At 44.0% G+C, this 22073-nt stretch overlaps 1 protein-coding gene across 1 annotated transcript in view; it reads left to right on the top strand.

Moving 5' to 3' along the window:
- ppp2r5d (protein phosphatase 2, regulatory subunit B', delta) overlaps positions 1–22073 on the top strand; it is a 165258-nt gene that overhangs the window by 130727 nt on the left and 12458 nt on the right. Inside the window, exons 14-15 of the mRNA XM_060848039.1 lie at positions 1880–1952; positions 21765–21881. Of these exons, the coding sequence (XP_060704022.1) occupies positions 1880–1952; positions 21765–21881 (190 nt within the window). The remainder of the gene's footprint in view (positions 1–1879; positions 1953–21764; positions 21882–22073) is intronic.

The following is a 22073-nucleotide window of genomic DNA, read 5'->3' as shown; positions in this document are numbered from 1 at the left end:
TCATCCCTCCACCAACTGTACTGTTGGTTAGTTTGTTCTTGTCCAGGATCTCATGTTTCATTAACTGCTTAACCTTCCCTGGCTTTTACAGATTTGGGCACAAACAGCTGTAGGTCTGTCTCCTCTTGCAACAATTTTATAATTGGACCATTTAACATGTATTGTTTCTCAAACATTTCTTGCTTTCTGGATTGACTTTCATATGCCTTGCTCCTATTCCCACTAATCTGTTTGTCTTGAACATTTTTACAATTACCTTCACTGTTTACTGCACTTGAAAGAGGCAAGTCATCAACAAATTTCACAACTACACATGAATGTGTGTTTATGGTTTACTGGGCAGAGGGTGTTGCTGGAAGCTGTGTAATGTAAACAACATTACAGTATTAGGTGTATGAGCTGATGGAATGATGAATAGCTTTTCTGGATAGGGAACCCAAGATTGTTTTGAATTCTTGTGAACAGACTGCCTACTAGTCTGTTTGGATACCTGTGATGTGAGCACATTCGATTTCAGGACAGTGAATATAACAACTGAGACTAAAACATTTTTAGTTTATACAGTGAAGATCATAGCTTTTTGAGTAACATTTTCTCTTGGCTCATTACAGCAATTGTTTAAATCCTGCTTAGTGCTGGACGGAGTAAAATCTGGTTCACCACAGATTGATAACCCTTGGGATATTCTTTCTTTTCTTTGTAATCAATATCAACTTTGAAAGTATAGGCCCTGTTCAGTCTTAAGGTAATTTGCCTTGAAGAGAGTGCTGTGCACAAGACAGTCTGAAAAGAGGAAAAATTGTTCCATTTAACAAGTGATACTGTTAACTTGTTAATTAAGACTACCTTGGGTATGTTGACACAGTATGAATAACCACAGAAAGCCACTATTATTGGTTATTTAGTTTACCTTATTTTAACTTTGTACTTCTGAAGGATTTTAAAGATAGAGCCTTATTAGTGTGTCAGTGAGAATTTAAGTTTCAGTCTCTGATGTAACAGCATTAAAGCAATCTGACACAGGGTAAACTCCTCTGCTAATTTAAACCTGACACAAAAGCTAACTTCGTGCCATAATCGGTTAAATTTTGAGAGGCAAAGAACTGTCCCAGATTTCGCTACTTAAAGTAAAAATTAACAATTAAGAGCAACAGAGAACATTTAAAACCACTATTTACAGTTCCTTTCTCTTAAATTTATCTTTTACCTTCCACTCTACAATATTGGTCCAACAAAATAAAAATCCCGTTTCAAAACCGGTCATCTGTTCTTCAGTTTTCTGCTACACAACTTCTTTTATGGACAGGTACCTTTCAGAGAGCTGTTTGGCTAGCAGTCTGTACTTGTTGGTTTTCTTGGCAGTTCTTCCCCTAACTGTTCAAAATGTCTGGTTTTATACTCCAAAGCATTGGATTATTTGATTGGTTTGATGTTACCGAAGCTCTACATTCAGATTCAATTGGATTTTGGTGTCTGGGGCATAATTGAAACTGACCGAATTGGAATTTGTTTTTGTTCCATGGCAATGCAACACCAGCTATTGTTTCAACCATATGTTACCTAGTTCAGCACTCTATGCTTTCAGTCAGTCTTTGCTAGCTTATCCTCTCTCTTAAAGGTACAGTACATGCCTTCACCTTCATAACAAATAAAAATGAACATGAGCACAAGTTTGAACTTTACGTATTTTCTCAATATTCAAACAAAGATGAAGTGCTCAGAAATTGAAGTGTACACTGTAGCAGAACTGATATAAATTGGTACTATAAATGTTGCATTATCCTTTTAAGACAGCATTTGTTGATCTGAGTGAGTTACGGAATTGCCTATCTTTGTCCTCTCAACATTACAGAACCCAAAAAAACTTTTTTTGTTTCAGGGAGAAATTCAAACTGAAAGAGCGTGAGGAGATATGGCAAAAAATTGAGAATCTGGCCCAACACAATCCTCAGGTATGACATCACTAATCCTTAACCCCTCCTCCCTACCACCCCACTGGTTGGTAAGTGAATAATCTGGGGGTGCCAACGTGTCGGTTGTATATGCAGGTGTTGTATATGCAGGTGTTGTTTTAATGTGTGGTTGCAGTGCTTTTCTCACAAGGAGCATTGTAGGATTAGTATCTGAAATACAGAAAACTTTGTTTTAACCGGCAAAAATGACGTACCTGAAATACTGGAAGTTTACTGTATTATTGCAGTGTCCGAGTAGTCAGTTGAGGGTGTGAGTGAGAAGGCTCTCTGCTAGTAAGTTTTATTAAAGGCAAAGTTGCAAAATTATTTAAGTGATTTATGCTGTAAATAAAGCATAACAGTGTGCATCCTCCCTGCATAGTGTTTCTATTACTGTGTTTTTACATGGATTGTGAACCTCTTGATCAGTCAGAATATTCTGGTTTTCATAGGTGCCAGTTAATAAAAAGTTTGCTGGATTAGTGGTGCTGGAAGAGCACAGCAGATCAGGCAGCATCCAAAGTGCAGCAAAATCGACGTTTCTGGCAAAAGCCCTTCAGGAATAAAGGCAGTGAGCCTGAAGCGTGGAGAGATAAGCTAGGGGAGAGTGGGGGTGGGGAGAGAGTAGCATAGAGTACAATGGGTGAGTGGGGGAGGGGATGAAGGTGATAGGTCAGGGAGGAGAGGGTGTAGTGGATAGGTGGAAAAGGAGATAGGCAGGTAAGACAAGTCCGGACAAGTCATGGGGACAGTGCTGAGCTGGAAGTTTGGAACTAGGATGAGGTAGGGGAAGGGGAAATGAGGAAGCTGTTGAAGTCCACATTGATGCCCTGGGGTTGAAGTGTTCCAAGACGGAAGATGAGGCGTTCTTCCTCCAGACGACTGGTGGTGAGGGAGCGGAGGTGAAGGAGGCCCAGGACCTCCATGTCCTCGGCAGAGTGGGAGTGGGAGTTGAAATGTTGGGCCACAGGGCAGTGTGGTTGATTGCAGGTAAAACTTTGATGGATGTGGAAGGCTCCTTTAGGGCCTTGGATAGAGGTGAGGGAGAAGGTGTGGGCACAGGTTTTACAGTTCCTGCGGTGGCAGGGGAAGGTGCGAGGATGGGAGGGTCGGTTGTAGGTGGGCGTGGACTTGACCAGGTAGTCATGGAGGGAACGGTCTTTCCGGAAGGCGGAAATGGGTGGGGAGGGAAATATATCCCTGGTGGTGGGGTCTTTTTGGAGGTGGCGGAAATGTCGGCGGATGATTTGGTTTATGCGAAGGTTGGTAGGGTGGAAGGTGAGAACCAGGGGCGTTCTGTCCTTGTTACGGTTGGAAGGGTAGGGTCTGAGGGTGGAGGTGCAGTATGTGGACGAGATGCGTTTGAGGGCATCTTTAACCACGTAGGAAGGGAAATTGCGGTCTCTAAAGGAGGAGGCCATCTGGTGTGTTCTGTGGTGGAACTGGTCCTCCTGGGAGCAGATACGGCGGAGGCGGAGGAATTGGGAATACGGGATGGCATTTTTGCAAGCGATAGGGTGGGAAGAGGTGTAATCCAGGTAGCTGTGGGAGTCGGTGGGTTTGTAAAAAAATGTCAGTGTCAAGTCGGTCATCATTAATGGAGATGGAGAGGTCCAGGAAGGGGAGGGAAGTGTCAGAGATGGTCCAGGTAAATTTAAGGTCAGGGTGGAATGTGTTGGTGAAGTTGATGAATTGCTCAACCTCATCGCAGGAGCACGAGGTGGCACCAATGCAGTCATCAATGTAGCGGAGGAAGAGGTGGGGAGTGGTGCCGGTGTAATTACAGAAGATCAACTGTTCTATGTAGCCAACAAGGAGACAGACATAGCTGGGGCCCATACGTGTGCCCATGACTACCCCTTTTGGCCTGGAGGAAGTGGGAGTTTGCTGTACTCTCACTAAAAAAAAAATTAATACTAGACAAGTTCGTGTCTAGTTTGACATGATAGTGGGGACAGCAGCGTTCGGCTCCTGAGCACAGGGCTCGACCACTCATTGGGCTCATGCATTGGGTCTAGCTGCAACCACATAGTTCGCCATCTTTCTGCCTTGGTAGCTCAGTCATATGTTTTGCTTTTGTTTGGCCTTGGTTGCCTTGGGGCCACTTCCTGCTGTCCTTCTGTGTGAGTCTGGGCCCCTGCATGTCTCCATCCCCACTCCAACTCGGCTTGGTGGCATTGGAAGACCAGCCAGGGCCTGTCAGACAATGTCCAGCATTGGAGGAGATGCAGAACCTGTACAGCGTGACCGTGGAATGCTGGCAGGTCAACGCTGAAGTGACAGCACTGGTAGCGGCAAGAAAGGAAGCGCATTGTCGGGAGTGATGTCTGATGGCAGCAACTAGAGGAGCATAGAGAGGGAAAGATGAACCTTTGAAGCTTTGTCAGTTTTAGTAATATTAATTTAATAATTTATTCAGTAAACTTATTCTGTAATCCAGAAAGCACCAGAATGTGGTGACATTGTGCTTTTCACTATGTATACGTACAAGTGACAATATTAAATAAATGCAAGTCTAATGGGGCTAAAGGCTGCTAAGTTCCTGGCCCTAATGGCTTGCATCCTAGGATCCTAAAAGAGATAGCTACAGATATGGTGGATGCATTGTTTGTAATCCTTGACTCTGAAAAAGTACTGAAGGATTGGAAAACTGTTAATGTGACACCTCTATTCAAAATGGGACACCTTTTATCTAAAATGACGGGGGAGGCAAAACGTGGGTAACTATAGCTGATGTCTATTGTTAGAAATGTGTTGAAATCAATAACTAAGGAAATATTGGCATAACATTTGGCAAATAATAATCTATTCAAGCAGAGTCGTCATGGTTTCATGAAAAAGGAAATTCTGATTGACTGAGTTTTGTTTTAGGAAGGTTGAGGGCAAACCAGTATTGCACTTCAAATGAGCATTTAGCAAGGTACCGCACAAGGGGTTAAATCATAAGAGCTGAAAATGTGTTGCTGGTTAAAGCACAGCAGGTCAGGCAGCATCCAAGGAATAGGAAATTCGACATTTCGGGCATAAGCCCTTCATCAGGAATGAGGAGAGTGTGCCAAGCAGGCTAAGATAAAAGGTAGGGAGGAGGGACTTAGAGGAGGGGCGATGGAGATGTGATAGGTGGAAGGAGGTCAAGGTGAGGGTGATAGGCCGGAGTGGGGTGGGGGCGGAGAGGTCAGGAAGAAGATTGCAGGTTAGGAGGGCGGTGCTGAGTTGAGGGAACCGACTGAGACAAGGTGGGGGGAGGGGAAAATGAGGAAACTGGAGAAATCGGAGTTCATTCCTTGTGGTTGGAGGGTTCCCAGGCGGAAGATGAGGCGCTCCTCCTCCAGCCGTCGTGTTATGTTCTGCCGGTGGAGGAGTCCAAGGACCTGCATGTCCTTGGTGGAGTGGGAGGGAGAGTTTAAGTGTTGAGCCACGGGGTGGTTGGGTTGGTTGGTCCGGGCGTCCCAGAGGTGTTCTCTGAAGCGTTCCGCAAGCAAGCGGCCTGTCTCCCCAATATAGAGGAGGCCGCAGCGGATGCAATAGATGATGTGTGTGGAGGTACAGGTGAACTTGTGGCGGATATGGAATGATCCCTTGGGGCCTTGGAGGGAAGTGAGGGAGGAGGTGTGGGCGCAAGTTTTACATTTCCTGCGGTTGCAGGGGAAGGTGCCGGGAGTGGAGGTTGGGTTGGTGGGGGGTGTGGACTTGACGAGGGAGTCACGAAGGGAGTGGTCTTTGCGGAACGTTGATAGGGGAGGGGAGGGAAATATATCCCTGGTGGTGGGGTCCGTTTGGAGGTGGCGGAAATGACGGCGGATGATACGTTGTATACGGAGGTTGGTGGGGTGGTAGGTGAGAACCAGGGGGGATCTGTCTTGGTGGCGGTTGGAGGAGCGGGGCTCAAGGGCGGAGGAGCGGGAAGTGGAGGAGATGCGGTGGAGGGCATTGTCGATTACGTCTGGGGGGAATCTGCGGTCCTTGAAGAAGGAGGCCATCTGGGCTGTGCGGTGTTGGAACTGGTCCTCCTGGGAGCAGATGCGGCGGAGACGAAGGAATTGGGAATATGGGACGGAGTTTTTACAGGGGGCAGGGTGGGAGGAGGTGTAGTCCAGGTAGCTGTGGGAGTCAGTCGGTTTATAGTAGATGTCTGTGTTGAGTCGGTCGCCCAAGATAGAAATGGAAAGGTCTAGGAAGAGGAGGGAGGAGTCTGAGACAGTCCAGGTGAATTTGAGGTCGGGATGGAAGGTGTTAGTAAAGCTGATGAACTGTTCAACCTCCTCGTGGGAGCACGAGGTAGCGCCAATACAGTCATCGATGTAGCGGAGGAAAAGGTGGGGGGTGGTGCCAGTGTAGTTGCGGAAGATGGACTGTTCCACATATCCTACGAAGAGACAGGCATAGCTGGGTCCCATGCGGGTGCCCATGGCAACTCCTTTAGTTTGGAGGGAGGATTGAAAAGAGAAGTTATTCAGGGTGAGGACCAGTTCAGTCAGTCGAAGGAGGGTGTCAGTGGAAGGGTACTGGTTGGTGCGGCGGGAAAGGAAGAAGCGGAGGGCTTTGAGTCCTTCGTGATGGGGGATGGAGGTGTACAGGGACTGGATGTCCATCGTGAAAATAAGGCGTTGGGGACCGGGGAAGCGCAAATCCTGGAGGTGGTGGAGGGCGTGGGTGGTGTCCCGAACGTAGGTGGGGAGTTCTTGGACTAAAGGGGACAGAACCATGTCGAGGTACACGGAGATGAGTTCGGTGGGGCAGGAGCAGGCTGAGACAATGGGTCAGCCGGGGCAGTCAGGTTTGTGGATTTTGGGCAGGAGGTAGAAACGGGCGGTGCGGGGTTGTCGGACTATGAGGTTGGAGGTGGTGGATGGGAGATCCCCTGAGGTGATGAGGTTATGGATGGTCTGGGAGATGATGGTTTGGTGGTGGGAGGTGGGGTCGTGGTCAAGGGGGCGATAAGAGGAGGTGTCCGCGAGCTGGCGTTTGGCCTCAGCGGTATAAAGGCGGTGCGCCAAACTACTACCGCGCCTCCCTTGTCTGTCAGTTTGATGGTGAGGTTGGGGTTGGAGCGGAGGGAGTGGAGGGCTGCATGTTCTGAGGGTGAGAGGTTGGAGTGGGTGAGTGGGGTGGACAGGTTGAGTCGGTTAATGTCGCGGCGGCAGTTGGCTATAAATAGATCGAGGGTGGATAAGGCCCCAAGGGATCATTCCATATCCGCCACAAGTTCACCTGTACCTCCACACACATCATCTATTGCATCCGCTGCACCCGATGTGGCCTCCTCAATATTGGGGAGACGGGCCGCTTACTTGCAGAACGCTTCAGAGAACACCTCTGGGACGCCCGGACCAACCAACCCAACCACCCCGTGGCTCAACACTTTAACTCTCCCTCCCACTCCACCGAGGACATGCAGGTCCTTGGACTCCTCCACCGGCAGAACATAACAACACGACGGCTGGAGGAGGAGCGCCTCATCTTCCGCCTGGGAACCCTCCAACCACAAGGAATGAACTCAGATTTCTCCAGTTTCCTCATTTTCCCCTCCCCCCACCTTGTCTCAGTCGGTTCCCTCAACTCAGCACCGCCCTCCTAACCTGCAATCTTCTTCCTGACCTCTCCGCCCCCACCCCACTCCAACCTATCGCCCTCACCTTGACCTCCTTCCACCTATCACATCTCCATCGCCCCTCCCCCAAGTCCCTCCTCCCTACCTTTTATCTTAGCCTGCTTGGCATACTCTCCTCATTCCTGATGAAGGGCTTATGTCCGAAATGTCGAATTTCCTGTTCCTTGGATGCTGCCTAACCTGCTGTGCTTTAACCAGCAACACATTTTCAGCTGTGATCTCCAGCATCTGCAGACCTTTTTTACCCTTAAATCATAAGAGTCCAAGGTATTGGAGGTAGTATATTGGTGTGAATAGAAAAATGGCTAATGGAGAGGAAACAGTGAGTGGAGATAAAGTGGATTTTTTCTGGTTGTTGGTCTGTAACGAGTGGGATTCTATTGGGACCAGTGCTGGGACCACTACTGTTAACATATGTTAGTGACTTGTAAGAAGGAAGTGGATGTAGCCAAATTTACACATGACAGAAAAATAGGTGGAAAAGCAGGTCATGATAGAGAGACAACTCACAGAAAGGTATTGATAGATTAATTAGAAAAAAAAGTTGACAATTAGAGTAAAATGTGAAGTTAATTTTGGAAGGGAAAACGAACTGAATATTATTTAAATAGAGAAAAACTACAGAAAGCTGTAACACAAAGGGAGTTGGGGTTACTTATGCATGTAAAACCCCAAACGAGGACAAAAATCTCAATGCAGACCGGATTCAGGCACGTGGCAGATTTTATTCCAATTCAAGTGATCACTGGTTTATGCAGGGAGAGGGATAGATTCACCTTGGATCTGGCCTCTGACGTGGGGATGTAGTTTTCTATTAACCTTCAGCTTAGATTGGAAGAGAGACCAGTGATGCTGTGGCTTTAACAGTGAAATACAATATTTTTATACATTTTGTATTACAACGTGATCACTGTACCTTTCCTCTTTTTCTATATATTCCGTGCTGTGAAACACCTAATCGATAATGGGCACTCCTGTGGACAGTCCTAGATTTCCATGATCTTGTGATGTTTAACAGACATTGTAATCTCCAGGCCTTGATCCTTCTATTCATCCTATTAATTCGCATTTCAAAATTACTGGCTGTACACTTACATTACTTACAGTATGGAAACTGGCCCTTTGGCCCAACAAGTCCACACCGATCCTCCAAAGAGCAACGCACCCAGACCCATTCCCCGACATTTACCCCTTCACCTAACACTGTGGGCAGTTTAGCATGGCCAATTCACCTAACCTGCGCATTTTTGGACTGTGGGAGGAAACCAGAGCACCCTGAGGAAACCCACGTTGACAGTGGGAGAATATGTAAACTTCACACAGACAGTTGCCTGAGGCGGGAATTGAACCCGGGTCTCTGGCGCTGTGAGGCAGCAGTGCTAACCACCGTGCCGCCCACACGTCCTTCAAACGTGTCCCAGACTTGCTTATCTCTGAGGACTGCTTGAATTCTGTTGTCCATTGTATTCCTTTGTTATCTCTAACAAATTCTGTTACTCCTTCTGTACTTTCCCCATTGTCCTAATTATGTAAAAAACACAAAAAGATATCTGGTTCTAGTTATTATAATATTCATAATATTAATTTCTATTATGAAGTTTTATATATAAGGATTTATAATTACCTCTACTGTTAGCACTCTTCAGCCTAATAAGTTACAAGCAATCTAGTTCTTCCAGCATATGCTGGGCGAAATGAACTAATTTTCGCATCTCTTTGAATCTTTTTACCCCCTAATGGTTTTTAGTTATCAGTGTATCTTGTTGTGTCCAGTCGGTTCTGCTATAACGCGTGTTTCTTCAACAGGAAGTGGCTTTAACGTAATTCAAGAATTTCGAATGTCATTTGTAGAATGTGAACTTTCCTTCCCTGTATTGGTTATAACCCCATTCTGGCCCCGTTAGTTTAAGCGGCACGGCTATTGTGCAAGTTTCTTATAACACGAGATTGCACTAGAACAGAACTGACTGTACTTGTAACTATAATTTCGTTGGAATCTATCTGTGATTATCATAAAAATTCTTTAATTAGAATCTATTTCTTAATATTATGAATAATTTTTTAAGAAAACTGATAACTACAAAATACCCTTAGCTGTTGTTTTCAGTCCAGCATGATGAGTTTAAGCTGACTGTCTTATGGACAGAGATTTATTGTGCTTATTTTGACTGATTCTTTTTCCCTAATGGGACAACATCCTTTCATTAATGAGGTTAGAATCAATCACTTGTAGTTTAATGAATTTGTTTAACCCTTCAGATCTTTACTGGCCATGGTCTCATTAGTTCATCTGTGTTTGTTACAAACCTTCAGGCTGTCTGTTTTTGGACATTTCTTATCAATGCTGACTCTATCAACACTCCTTGCAGATACTTGAGTGTAATGTTCCCTCTTGCCTCGGAATAATCCCTTCTCAAAGGTACCATTGTTTCACTTAAATGCTGGAGTAGGCTTTTAATCGGTTTGTCCAGCATTTTGTCTCAAATATGGGCACCTCCAATGCCATGAAAAACAGAAAGTTAGCGCACAGGTAAATCAGGAAGGTGAATGGGATGTTGGCCCTTATTTCACAAGGGTTAAATTATGAGAGTAGGAACATCTTACTGCAATTGTATAAGATGCTGATGAGGTCATATCTGGAATACTGAAGAGTTTTGGTCCTAATTTAAGAAATTTATTGAAGACAGTTTGGAGAAGATCCATTAGGATGGTGCTAATTGAAGATTGAGATGAGGAATTTCTTCTGAGGGTTCAGTATCTTTGGAGCTTCTTGCCACAGAGAACTGTGGGACTGTGGGGACCTTGTGATATTTCTTGATGAGACAAACAGATCAAGGGCTACAGTGAAAGGGTAGGAAAATGGGCATGAGGAATGGCAGTTCAGCCAAGATCCTGAATAGTGGAGCAGGCTCGAGGGACGAACATACCTGTTGCTTGTGGTCTTATGGTATGTTCTAGTGCGTACAGATTGATCTAAAAGTCAGTTTCTGCCTGTGCAGAGTGAGGGAGGACAGGGTTAAGCAGTGAGATTTGACAGATCTGGTTGCCCAAAACCAGAACTAATCCAGGACAACTGGCTTCTGTCACTGTTCCACGCTCAGCTGGGCAGCGATGTGCAAATATGAATTTGAGCCTTCACGCTCCTTATTTCTTTAAATTTCATTTTGGGACACTGATGCTTAGAATGCTAGTGTACATTTCCTCTCCTGTAGCTTTCCTTGAGAATGAGCCAGCAGCTTGAACTGCTGCAGAACACATGGTATAGGTACATCAGTGTTAGAAAGGGAGTTCCAGTATTTTGAGGGAGGTGATGATAAAGCAGATTTCTTGCTTCCAATAACTATCTAGTAATTTAACAGTAACAGCTTGTTTTTTATAAAGCATCTTTGATGTAAATGTCCAAAGATGCTTCGGAAGAGCAAAATTCCATGCAGTTTTACATAAGGAATTGTCGGGGCAGGTGACCAAAAACTTGGTTGAAGAAGCAGATTTTCACTTCAAGGAGGAAATGAATAGACACAGAGGTGTTTAGGGGGAATTCCAGAGATTAGGATTTAGGCATTTAAAGGCATTCTTTTAGTGCTGAACTGATTTAACATGGGAACATTAAAAAGACAGGAATCAAATGAGAGCTGATTATTTCTGGGTTTGAAGCTTTGGCAGATTGCAAAGATGAGGAGAGAACACAGAGCTATTTGAAAGCAATTCGATATTTTAAGATTAAAGTATTGATTAATTGTGAATTAGTACAGATGAAGAGTTTGGGACTTTACTGCAGGTTTGGGCATGGACAGCAGAGGATTTGGCTTATGTCAACATTATGGACGGTAGAAGTTAGCAGTTGACATTGCAAAGTCTAGAGACAATAGCAGTTAGCTGCAACAGGAATGAAAATAGTTTTAGTTTAGTGATGGTCAAAGCTCACTTCTGAGGTTAAAGATGGTTAAAGACTGCGATAATCTAGTTCAGTCCCAAGCAGTTCCCTGAGGAGAAAAACTGAGTCCTTTGCAAGAAAATACAGTTTGCAGTTAAAATGAAAGGCAATGTCTTCATATAATTCCAAACAGATTTGAGAGATGGAGGTGCGATAGAGCTATCACTCATGAGGTGACAGAGGATCAGTATATATGTTAGAAATAAGTGGGGGCCTTAGGATGAACCCTTGGATTACACCAGAGAGAGTCTTCTGAAAAGAGAAGAAAAAGCATTGCAGGTGACTCTCTGGCTGCAGTTCATCAGATAAGAATGGAACTGGGTGGTGCAGTCCCACCAAGCTGGCTGTTGCCACAAGTAATGTTAGAGGGTGGTGTGGTCAACTGATTGACCTGCTTTCAACCAAATAACGGGGTGAGGTATTTTATCTTTGCCGCAGTCCCATAGTGACTTTGAGAGCAGTTTGGTATTGTGGCTGTGCAGAATGAAAGAAGTAAAACATAGAGCTCTTAGAAAAATGAGATCAGACTTGGGAAGCAGCATGTCCTTTGGAATAGAAAGATAGATTGAGATTGGCCTGGTAATTTGAGGATGGGGTTAAGGGATTTTGTTTTTTGTCTTGTTTTGAGAGGGGTTATGACAGCAGGTTGGAAGTAGGTGGTGGAAAGGTATGTCTAAGGGGAGATATATTATTAGTCATTAATAACATGTGGACCAGAAAAGGAGGTTAGGCAATCGTTCTTTCATTGGGAACAAGATTGAGAGAGCAGGAGGTGGGACTTCTGTATTACAAGAGCTTGGAGAACCGAGATGGAAAGTAAACCTGAGAAGGAAACCACCCCGGAAAGGGCTTCAGGTAAGTTTTCTCTGAGCTGTGAGGAGGAAGAAAAGTAACAGCGGCAGCTTGTTGGATGGTTCCATTCATAGTGAAAAAAAAAGCCACGAGCTTGTCAAACTTGATGACCATTAAGAAAAATGGACAGTGTATTTCAGGAGAAATCTGTAGTAAAAACAAGATGTCAGTCATCCTGGAACCAGCCTGTTCTTGAAATGGTAGGACTGAAGTGTGACAAGAGACTGGATTGGTTCAGACTATGTTTACTGGGAGTTCAGAAGAATGAGGGGGTGAGCTCAAAAACCTATTAAAGTTTTTTTAACTGATCGAAACAGGGCAAATGCAGGAAGAATGTTCCTGAGGACTGTTACACAGTTGAAAAGAAAAATTGAGTGGAGTAGATTGGGAGGTAGGAAGTTAGAATTTGGTGTTTGTAAAATTATAAAATGAGGAAAGCATTGCATAGTCCCTTTAAAAGATCATGTGCTATTTCATTGCTTAGCGACTTAAAATGGACATCTGCGAGCAGCAGCTTGAAAGTTTCAAAGTACACAGAGCACCCAAACTTGAAACATTTGTATTGAAAAGCTATACAGTTAGTGGAGCAAGCAGCAGGTTTTTAACCAAGACAGTAGTCATTGGAATTCAGCCAATTTTTACCAGGTGCTTAGATGCCAAAAAACCTGTTCAATTTAGGTGTGATGGTTTTGACAATGTAGGACCAATTCTATTGTAAGAAATATTGATATGTCATCAGGGGTATAAAAGAAGAGGCAGTTGGACAAAGACCTCCAGACCAAGCTGCTATCTGGCAGAGATAATGGATGTCATCGCTTTCGCTCTCGTGCTATCTCCCTCTCCCTCTCCCTCTCCCTCTCCCAGCTACCTCTATGTCATAGAGAAAGCACTTCCTAAATAATAATGGTACCAACAACAGAAGGCATTCCCAACTGTTAGAATTAGATAAATAAATTGTTATTTGTTGATTTTAAAGTGAGTGTCAGGGATTTACTTTATTTTACAACTAGAAGTTTCTGAAAAGCATGTTACACCACTTCTCTCTCACTTTTTACAGATTATGGGGCAAGATGCTCGTCTTTAGGTGTTTTTAGGTCACCGAGGGGAGTCAATCTCCACTTTGTAAAAATGACCAAGGACTTCAGAACTAAGGGTCACTATCATTCATTTAGACTCTGATGAGGAGGAATTTCTTCACCCAGAGTGGCGAGACTGTGGAATTCTCTGCAACGGAAAGCATTGAGTGTTTTCAAGAAGGAATTAGATATAGCTGTTAAGGTTGAAGACATCAGAGGGTATGAGAGCGAAAGTGGGGAACAAAGTGCTGAGTTGGATGATCAGGCCTGGCTATATTCAATGGTGGAGTAGACTCAAAAGGCCAAATTGTTTCCTTCTCCAGTTTTCCATCTTTCTATAAGAGAGCAGTTTTTTCAGGTGTCTGCAGAATCCAATGGTCTGTTGTCCAGCCAGACCTTGTTGTGAAAAGGTTGTTTTCTTTTTAAAAAAAATTCTTAGGGATATGGTCAGCAGTCATTGCTCATCCCAAATAATCATGTAATTCTGGTCGTGATCTGTGTCGTGTGCTCGTAAACTATACAGTTGGACAGGAAGTTCCAGAATTTTGTCCCAGCAGCCACAAAAAAACCAGCAATATATTTTCAAGTCAAGTATGGCTTAGAGAAGAACATGCAGAAGATGCTTCCATGTACTTGCTGCCCTTATCGTTTTGGGGTGCAGTGGATATGTTTGAAAGATGCACTGGAATGGGCATCACGATATGATTGAGGTTTCAATAAATGACTTGGATTCAGCAGGTATTTTGCATCTGCCTTCATTATAGAAGAAGCTACAGGCTAAAAAGTTCCTGAGTCCCGGTAGACTTCATTATAGTGTCTTAAGAGTCATTAGTGTAATAATTGATTGGTTTTGATTTTCCAGAATTGTCTAGATTCAAAGAAGGTTCCAATAGAAATGGAAAATAGTGCAGGTTTATTCACTTATTCAAGAGGACCTTATTCAGAAAAAAACTGTTGTTAAAGTCATTATAGCAGGGCACTTGGAGTTCAGATTAGTCAGGAAGTGTCAGCGTGGTTTAGTGAAACAGAAATTTTAACCAGTTTATTACTCCTTTGAGGTTACATAGTGCTTCAGATAAAGAGACTGATATGCATGTACTGCATTTGTGTTTCCAGAAGGTGCATGGTGAGGTACAGTGTCGAAGGTTATTATGGAACACTAAAGGTTTATGGTGTTGGGAGAAACCTATTACCATGGATAAAAGCTTGGCTTGTTCATGGGAAATAGAATAGTCTTAACTGGGCATTTATTAGTTGTCAAAATGTGATGTGTTTACCCTCTGAATCCATGCTGGGGCCTTAGCTTTGTACAACTTGTGGTTCTGTTCGCCGAGCTGGGAATTTGTGTTGCAGACGTTTCGTCCCCTGTCCAGGTGACATCCTCAGTGCTTGGGAGCCTCTTGTGAAGCGCTTCTGTGATCTTTCCTCCGGCATTTGTAGTGGTTTGAATCTGCCGCTTCTGGTTGTCCGTTCCAGCTGTCCGTTGCAGTGGTCGGTATATTGGGTCCAGGTCGATGTGCTTATTGATTGAATCTGTGGATGAGTGCCATGCCTCTAGGAATTCCCTGGCTGTTCTCTGTTTGGCTTGTCCTATAATAGTAGTGTTGTCCCAGTCAAATTCATGTTGCTTGTCATCTGCGTGTGTGGCTACTAAGGATAGCTGGTCGTGTCATTTCATGGCTAGTTGATGTTCATGGATGCGGGTTGTTAGCTGTCTTCCTGTTTGTCCTGTGTAGTGTTTTGTGCAGTCCTTGCATAGGATTTCGTACACTACATTGGTTTTGCTCATGCTGGGTATCGGGTCCTTCGTTCTGGTGAGTTGTTGTCTGAGAGTGGCTGTTGGTTTGTGTGCTGTTATGAGTCCTAGTGGTCGCAGTAGTCTGGCTGTCCAAATTAACTTTCAGGTTTTATTTTGAAAAGCCTTCAAAGGACTGACCTCTTTCCACCTGTGATTGTTTTGAAATCCAAATCCAAAGTGAGACATACAGCAACATAAGATGGTGAATATGGAAATAGTGTTTACTCTTTGTGAATCGAGAACTAGGGCTCATTCTAAATAAGTGATCGCCTGTTTAAATGCTCTTCCTTATGAGGGTCTAGGTGGGATGTTCTTCGGTGGGATGGTGTGGACTCTTGTCGAATGGATTGGGTCTCAAACAACGACGAGACAAAATACAGGACAAGAAAGCTTAGTGGCACAATGTAAAGAAGACAATTTCTCTCTCCATGTCAGCAAAACGAAGGAGCTGGTCATTGACTTTAGGAAGCAGATTGGAGGACACACCCTTTCTGTATCAATGGTGCTGAGGTGGAGATGGCGAGAACTTTCCTCGGAGTAAAGATCACTCACAACCTATCATAGAGTCCCACAGCACGGAGACAAGCCCTTTGGCCCAAACTGATCCATGCTGACCAAAATGTCCATCCACACGAACCGCATTTCCCTGCACTTGTCCATGTCCTTCTAATCTTTTCCTATCCATGTTTTTGTCCAAATGCCTTTTAAATGTTGTTAATGTACCCACCTCTTGAAAATGTGTTGCTGGTTAAAGCACAGTAGGTCAGGCAGCATCCAAGGACCAGGATGTACCCACCTCAACCACTTCCGCTGGCAGCTCATTCCATATGTGTACCACCCTCTGTGTAAAAAAGAAACAAAATTGCCCCTCCGGTTCCCTTTTATTCTTTCTCATCTAATCTTAAACTGATGCCATCTAGTCCTCGGTTCCCCAACACTGGGAAAAAGACTGAGTGCATTCACCTGCCCCTCATGATCATACACACCTTCTATAAGGTCCCCCCTCAGTCTCCTATGCTCTAAAGAAGAGTCATAGCTTGTCTGGCCTCTCCCTATGACTCAGACCATTGAGTCCAGGCAACATCTTCGTAAATTGTTTATGCACTCTTTCCAGTTTAATAACATCCTTCCTGTAGCAAGATGACCAAAATTGAATACACTACTCCAGTGGCAGCCTCACCAATGTCCTGTACAACAGCAAAGTAACTTCCCAACTTCTATACTCGATGACCTGACTGATGAAGGCCAGTGTGCCAAAAGCTGCCTTCACTGCCCTGTCGACCTGTGACTCCACTTTCAGAGAACTGTGAACCTGAGCTCCAAGATCCCTCTGTTCCACTACACACTTTAAGGCCCTACTATTCACCATGAAACTCCTACCTTGATTTGACTGTACAAAGTGTAAGACCTCACATTTGCGTATATTAAATTCCATTTGCCATTTCTCTGCCCTCTTCCTCAGTTGGTTATGGTCCTGCAATTTCTGACAACCTTCCTCACTGTCCACAATACCGCCTATTTTAGTATCATCGGTCAACTTACTAATCATGCCTTGTACATTCTCATCCAAATCATTGATATAGATAACAAACTGTAATGGGCCTAGCACCGACCCCTGAAACACTCCACTAGTCTCGGTCTCGGCCTCCAGTCTGACAAGGATCCTTTCATTGTTACCCTCTGCTTCCTACTGTCAAGCTAATTTTGTTATCAATTTGCCATCTAGACCTGGATTCCATGCAGCCTACCATGTGGAACCTTATCAAAGGCTATACTGAAATCCATATCAACTATGTCTACCACCCTGCCCTCATCAACCTCCCTGGTCACTTTATCAAATCTCTAACAAATTTGTGAGGCATGATCTCCCCCTCTCAAAGCCATGCTGACTGCTCCTAATCAAACCCTGTCTTTCCAAATGCATATGTATCTTATCAGAATCTTCTCAAGTAACTTACCCACCACTGATGTTAGGCTTACAGGTCTGTAGTTACCAGGCTTTTCTGTACAGCCCTTCTTGAATAAAGGCACAACATTCGCTACCCTCCAGTCTTCTGAGATCTCACCCGTAGCTAATGATGATGCAAAGAATATCAGCCAGTGCCCCCATAATTTCTTCTCTAGCCTCTACATCTCATTAGGAGAGGGCTCTGCCACCATTCGTATCCATACCATTGACCTCTGATTCAGAAAGCTAAGAGCAAGTTATCTCCATGTCATCAGCCTGAAGTCAGACTTTGCCTATGACTCATTGGGGCTAATGCTGAAAATGTGTTGCTGGTCAAAGCACAGCAGGCCAGGCAGCATCTCAGGAATTCTCTATTCCTGAGATGCTGCCTGGCCGAATTCTCTATTCCTGAGATGCTGCCTGGCCTGCTGTGCTTTGACCAGCAACACATTTTCAGCTGTGATCTCCAGCATCTGCAGACCTCATTTTTTACTCACTGGGGCTAATGCTGAGTTATAGGATTTGATATCTCCCAGCCAAGCACCCATACTCTCTTACTGGATTACTTTTGAAGTGATCATATCAAGATTGAATTTGGCAATCAGTTTGAGGGTGATAAGGGGGACAAGGGTTTTAAATTTGAGTGAGAGCAATTACAGTGGTATGAAGGTAATTCTGGCTAAAGTGGACTGTGAAATTCAGTCAAAACTTAGGCTGCAGCAGTCCCTTGAGATATTTCATAACACTCAGCAAGCATATTTTTCGGTGAGAAAGACTCGAGAAGAAAGATCCACCATGTAAAGCAGAGAAGTTGAATGTTGTATCAAATTGAAAAAACACAGTTCTGCAGAATTCTAACTCAATAGGGAGGGAGAATTGAAAATTGAGAAATCTCACTAGAAATAGTAAAACAGATGATAGGAGTTTCTAAAAGTCCTCAGTTTCTCTTGGTCCAGGGGGTCAGTGTCCGGGGGCATAGTTACGAGGTACAGGGCAGGGGATTTGGAGGATGTGAGAAAAATATTTGTCATCCAGAGGGTGATAGGAACAGGAGTTCATTCTGGAACTAATTGCCTATAAAGGTGGTGGAGGCCCTCATAATATTTAAGTAGCTCAATGTACAGAAAAGCCACACGCACAGACCAGGATCCTAAACAGCAAAAGCAACCACCACAACACACTAGAAGCTGCATATACACCCTGTTCAAAAGAGCTACAACTTACTGCAGCACTCCTGACCTACAAAGGGAAGAACACCTCTACAGAGTCTTTAAGATTAGATATCCACACAACTTCGTCTGCAGATGTCTGGCACAATGTGATGAACACACTAGCCACTCTACCTTAGAATAAAAAAAAGTCTCTGAACTGACAGCCAGACTTCTCCGCCCACTCTGATTCATGATGCCCATAAACTGACAGCCACGCTCACCAGGACAAAAGACCCAACGCCCATCATGTGCAAGATAAATGTGGTGTACAAGATTCCATGCAAAGACTGCAGTAAACACTAGGGGAAAAAGGCAGACAATGAGCAATCCGCATCCATGAACACCAACAAGCCACTAAACGCCATGACCAGTAGTCCTACACAGACGACAAGGACCACAGTTGAAGTCTGGCTGTCAACTTGGACAACACGACGATCACAGGACAGCCAGAGAATTTCTTGAAGAATGTCACCCATCCACAGGCTCCATCAACAAACACATTGACTTCGGCCTAATATACCGTCCACTATAAAGAACAACCGGAAGCAGCAGGAATGAAACCAAATTCCAGAAGACACAGTATAGCAGCACTTTACAGGAGGTTCCAAAGCACTGAAGATGCCCCTAGACAGGGGACAAAACATCTGCAAATCAACTTCCCAGCTCGGCAAGCATATCCATGTTTACGTAGTATTTAGATTTGCACTTGTGATGCCAAGGCATACAAGGCTACAGCCAAGGACTGGGAAATAGCATTAGAATAGTTAGGTGGTACTTGCTGACCAGCACAGGCTCGATGGGCTGAAAAGTCTTTTTCTGTGTTGTTGCTCTCTAAAACTGAGAGATTGAAGTGAGCATTAGTCCTCAGTGTGAGGATTTAAGGAAATAGTCCTGTAGTCTGCTATCACTACAGGAGACACTGATAACAACACCTCAATCAAGAAATAAAATAGGAGGAGGAACTCCAAACAATTACAATCGCCAGGCAAAAGGCACTGAAAAACCATTAGATGTCTGACAGGGTCGCAGGAAGTGGTTGATGCATTGGATGTGCTTTTCGAAGATAATCTAGTTCGTATCAGCTTGGAAAATAACAAATATAACTCTTTTATTCAAGAAGGGTGGGGGCAGAAAGCCCAAAACGATATGGTAGTTAGCCTAATTTGTTACAGGCAAATTGCCAGAAGCTATTACTGAAGAGGTTCTAACAGGGCACTCCAAAATTTTAATACCACTGGGCAGAGTCTGCATAGTTTTGTGAAAGGGAGTCAATATTTGACTTATTGATTTATTTGAACAAGTAACTAGCAAGATAGATAAAGGAGAACCTGCTGATGGCATACTTTTGATTTCCAAAAGGCATTTGACTTTAGTACCATACCAAAGATTACTACTTAAGATAAGTGTGTGTAAGGCATAACATATTAGCCTGGATAGAGGAGTGGTTAGTCATGGAAACCGAATAGGCAAGTATCAATCACAAAGAGACCTAATATTTGGTGATGGTACCGAGAGTGCAGGGAGTTTTCACAAAGCTTTAAATAGGTTAAGTGTGCTGGAAAATATGAACTCCTCTACTTTGACAGGAAGAACAGCAGTACAGGTAGTTCCCAGACTGCAAAGAAGTTCAATTCTGGAGTCTGTTTACAAGTTAACAAGTCAGAACACAGCGCGGGACAATGGAAAGCAGCTGTTTGTACGTAGGGGAATTCTTGGAATGTTGTCTCTATAAAATTATAACCATATAGGATCACTTTCACAAGTGTGAGCGATTTTAATTCAGACATCCATAAATTGGTATCCTTTTATATGTTATTTAAATTAAGAGAGATTACAGAACTCGGAAGTACAGAGGTATCTGGTACATGAACCACAAAGCTAGTTTGCAGGAATGGCAGGTGATGAGAGTAGCAATAGAATGTTAATGGTCATTGCAAGGACAATGGAATACATCTGTTCTAAGGAATTTATTGCTGCAGGACCTTGCCAAAACCATATCTTGAGTACTATCTCATTTTTGTTGTCCTATTCAAGAGAAATGTATCGCTGCATTTATAAGCTGTTCAGAGAAGATTCACTTCACTAATTTCCATGGTGAAAAGGCAACCTGTCATTGAAAGGTGAGACAGATTGGGCCTATATCTTTGAGTTTAGAAGAGTGAGAGGTGAGGTGATCTTAATAAACAGATAAAACCTTGAGGGGATATGACAGGAAAATAGCGAGGCTACGCTCAGATCAGCTGTGATTTTATACAGTTGGTGGGATAGGTAAAATAAAACTCAAAAATGGGAGGTAAGACTCAACCGCTACTCACTTTCCTTTTGCTGGCTTAATCCCACTCCCAAACATTTTACAGCAGGAAACAATTGGTAGTACAGAGGAACCTTGATTATCCAAACGAGATGGGCGGGCACTATTTCGATAAAATAAGTAATTATTTGATTAATTGATTTCCTCTGGGGCTCGGGGGTTTTCTGTGAAATCTGCTTCCCGTTTAGGATACTAGGCAAAAGCACGCTGTGTGTGAGACCCCCCCCCCCCGCCCCCGATACATCAAGACTGCTGCTACTTTTGTGGGGTAAGTCTCCAAATAGTGCACACAAATTTTGATATGTTTCCACTTCTGCCCTGTACAGGACAATGTTGGAGAGATTATCTGGGGAAGGGGGGTTTCGGGTTCACCCCTGTGGAGAACTCTAGGGAAAGTGTGGGGGGAGAGTGCGAGGGGTGAGGTCAGTCATTTAGAGATGGTGCCTGGACTGTCCAGTACTGTTCTCAGTAGCATTTCAGTGACTCGTTTTTAATCATTGTACCTGTAAACAAAAGATGCAATCAGGGTTGAAACAGGTCTTTGACGTAATGTTTTTATCGGGACCTTGAGATCCCCTTCGGATAATCCATTATATGGATAATTTGAGGTTCCTCTGTACTTGTCATTCAGTCACCACCAGATTTTCCTGTCCTGCTGATCTTTCTTTTCAAACTTGGATGCCCTGGATATCATAGAATCACTACAGTGTGGAAACAGGCCATTAGGCCCAACAAGTCCAAACCTACCCTCCAAAGAGTATCCCATTTAGACCCGTTCACCACCCCTATTACTCTACATTTCCCTTGACCTAACCTACACATCCCTGAACACTATGGACAACTTAGCATGGTCTGTGGGAGGAAACCGGAGGAAACCCACGCAGACACAGGGAGAATGTGCAAACTCCACACAGACAGTCGCCCAAGGCTGGAATCAAACCTGGGTCCCTGGTGCTGAGAGGCAGCAGTGCTACCCACTGAGCCACTGTCGATATGTTTGTTATTACTTCAGTTGAATGCTCACACCTAAATCCAGGCTTCAATATTCATGTTTGTTTTTAACTCTTCCAGGCCAGTGCGTACATTGAGTCATCTGCTGTCAGCCCTGTGTTTTCCATGGAAACAGAGACTCCCACTACAGAGGATATCCAGCTCCTGAAGAAAGCGGTGGAGACTGAGGCTGTTCAGGTAATGTCGCAACTTCAACAATCTAACAAATAACATGAGAGGGAGGTGATGGTGTCAGGGTAACCCAGAGTCCAGGAATAATGTTCTGGAGGGATGAGTTTGGTTCCCAACATGGCAGTTGGTGAGGTTTGAAATCAATGAAATCTGAAATAAAAAGCCAGCTTGTTGGTGACCATGTAACCACTGTCATAA

This window comes from Hemiscyllium ocellatum, chromosome 3 (assembly GCF_020745735.1).
Source record: "Hemiscyllium ocellatum isolate sHemOce1 chromosome 3, sHemOce1.pat.X.cur, whole genome shotgun sequence".
Taxonomy (NCBI): domain Eukaryota; kingdom Metazoa; phylum Chordata; class Chondrichthyes; order Orectolobiformes; family Hemiscylliidae; genus Hemiscyllium; species Hemiscyllium ocellatum.
Note: the sequence above shows the minus strand (reverse complement) of the source record. Positions and strands in the feature narration are given on the sequence as shown.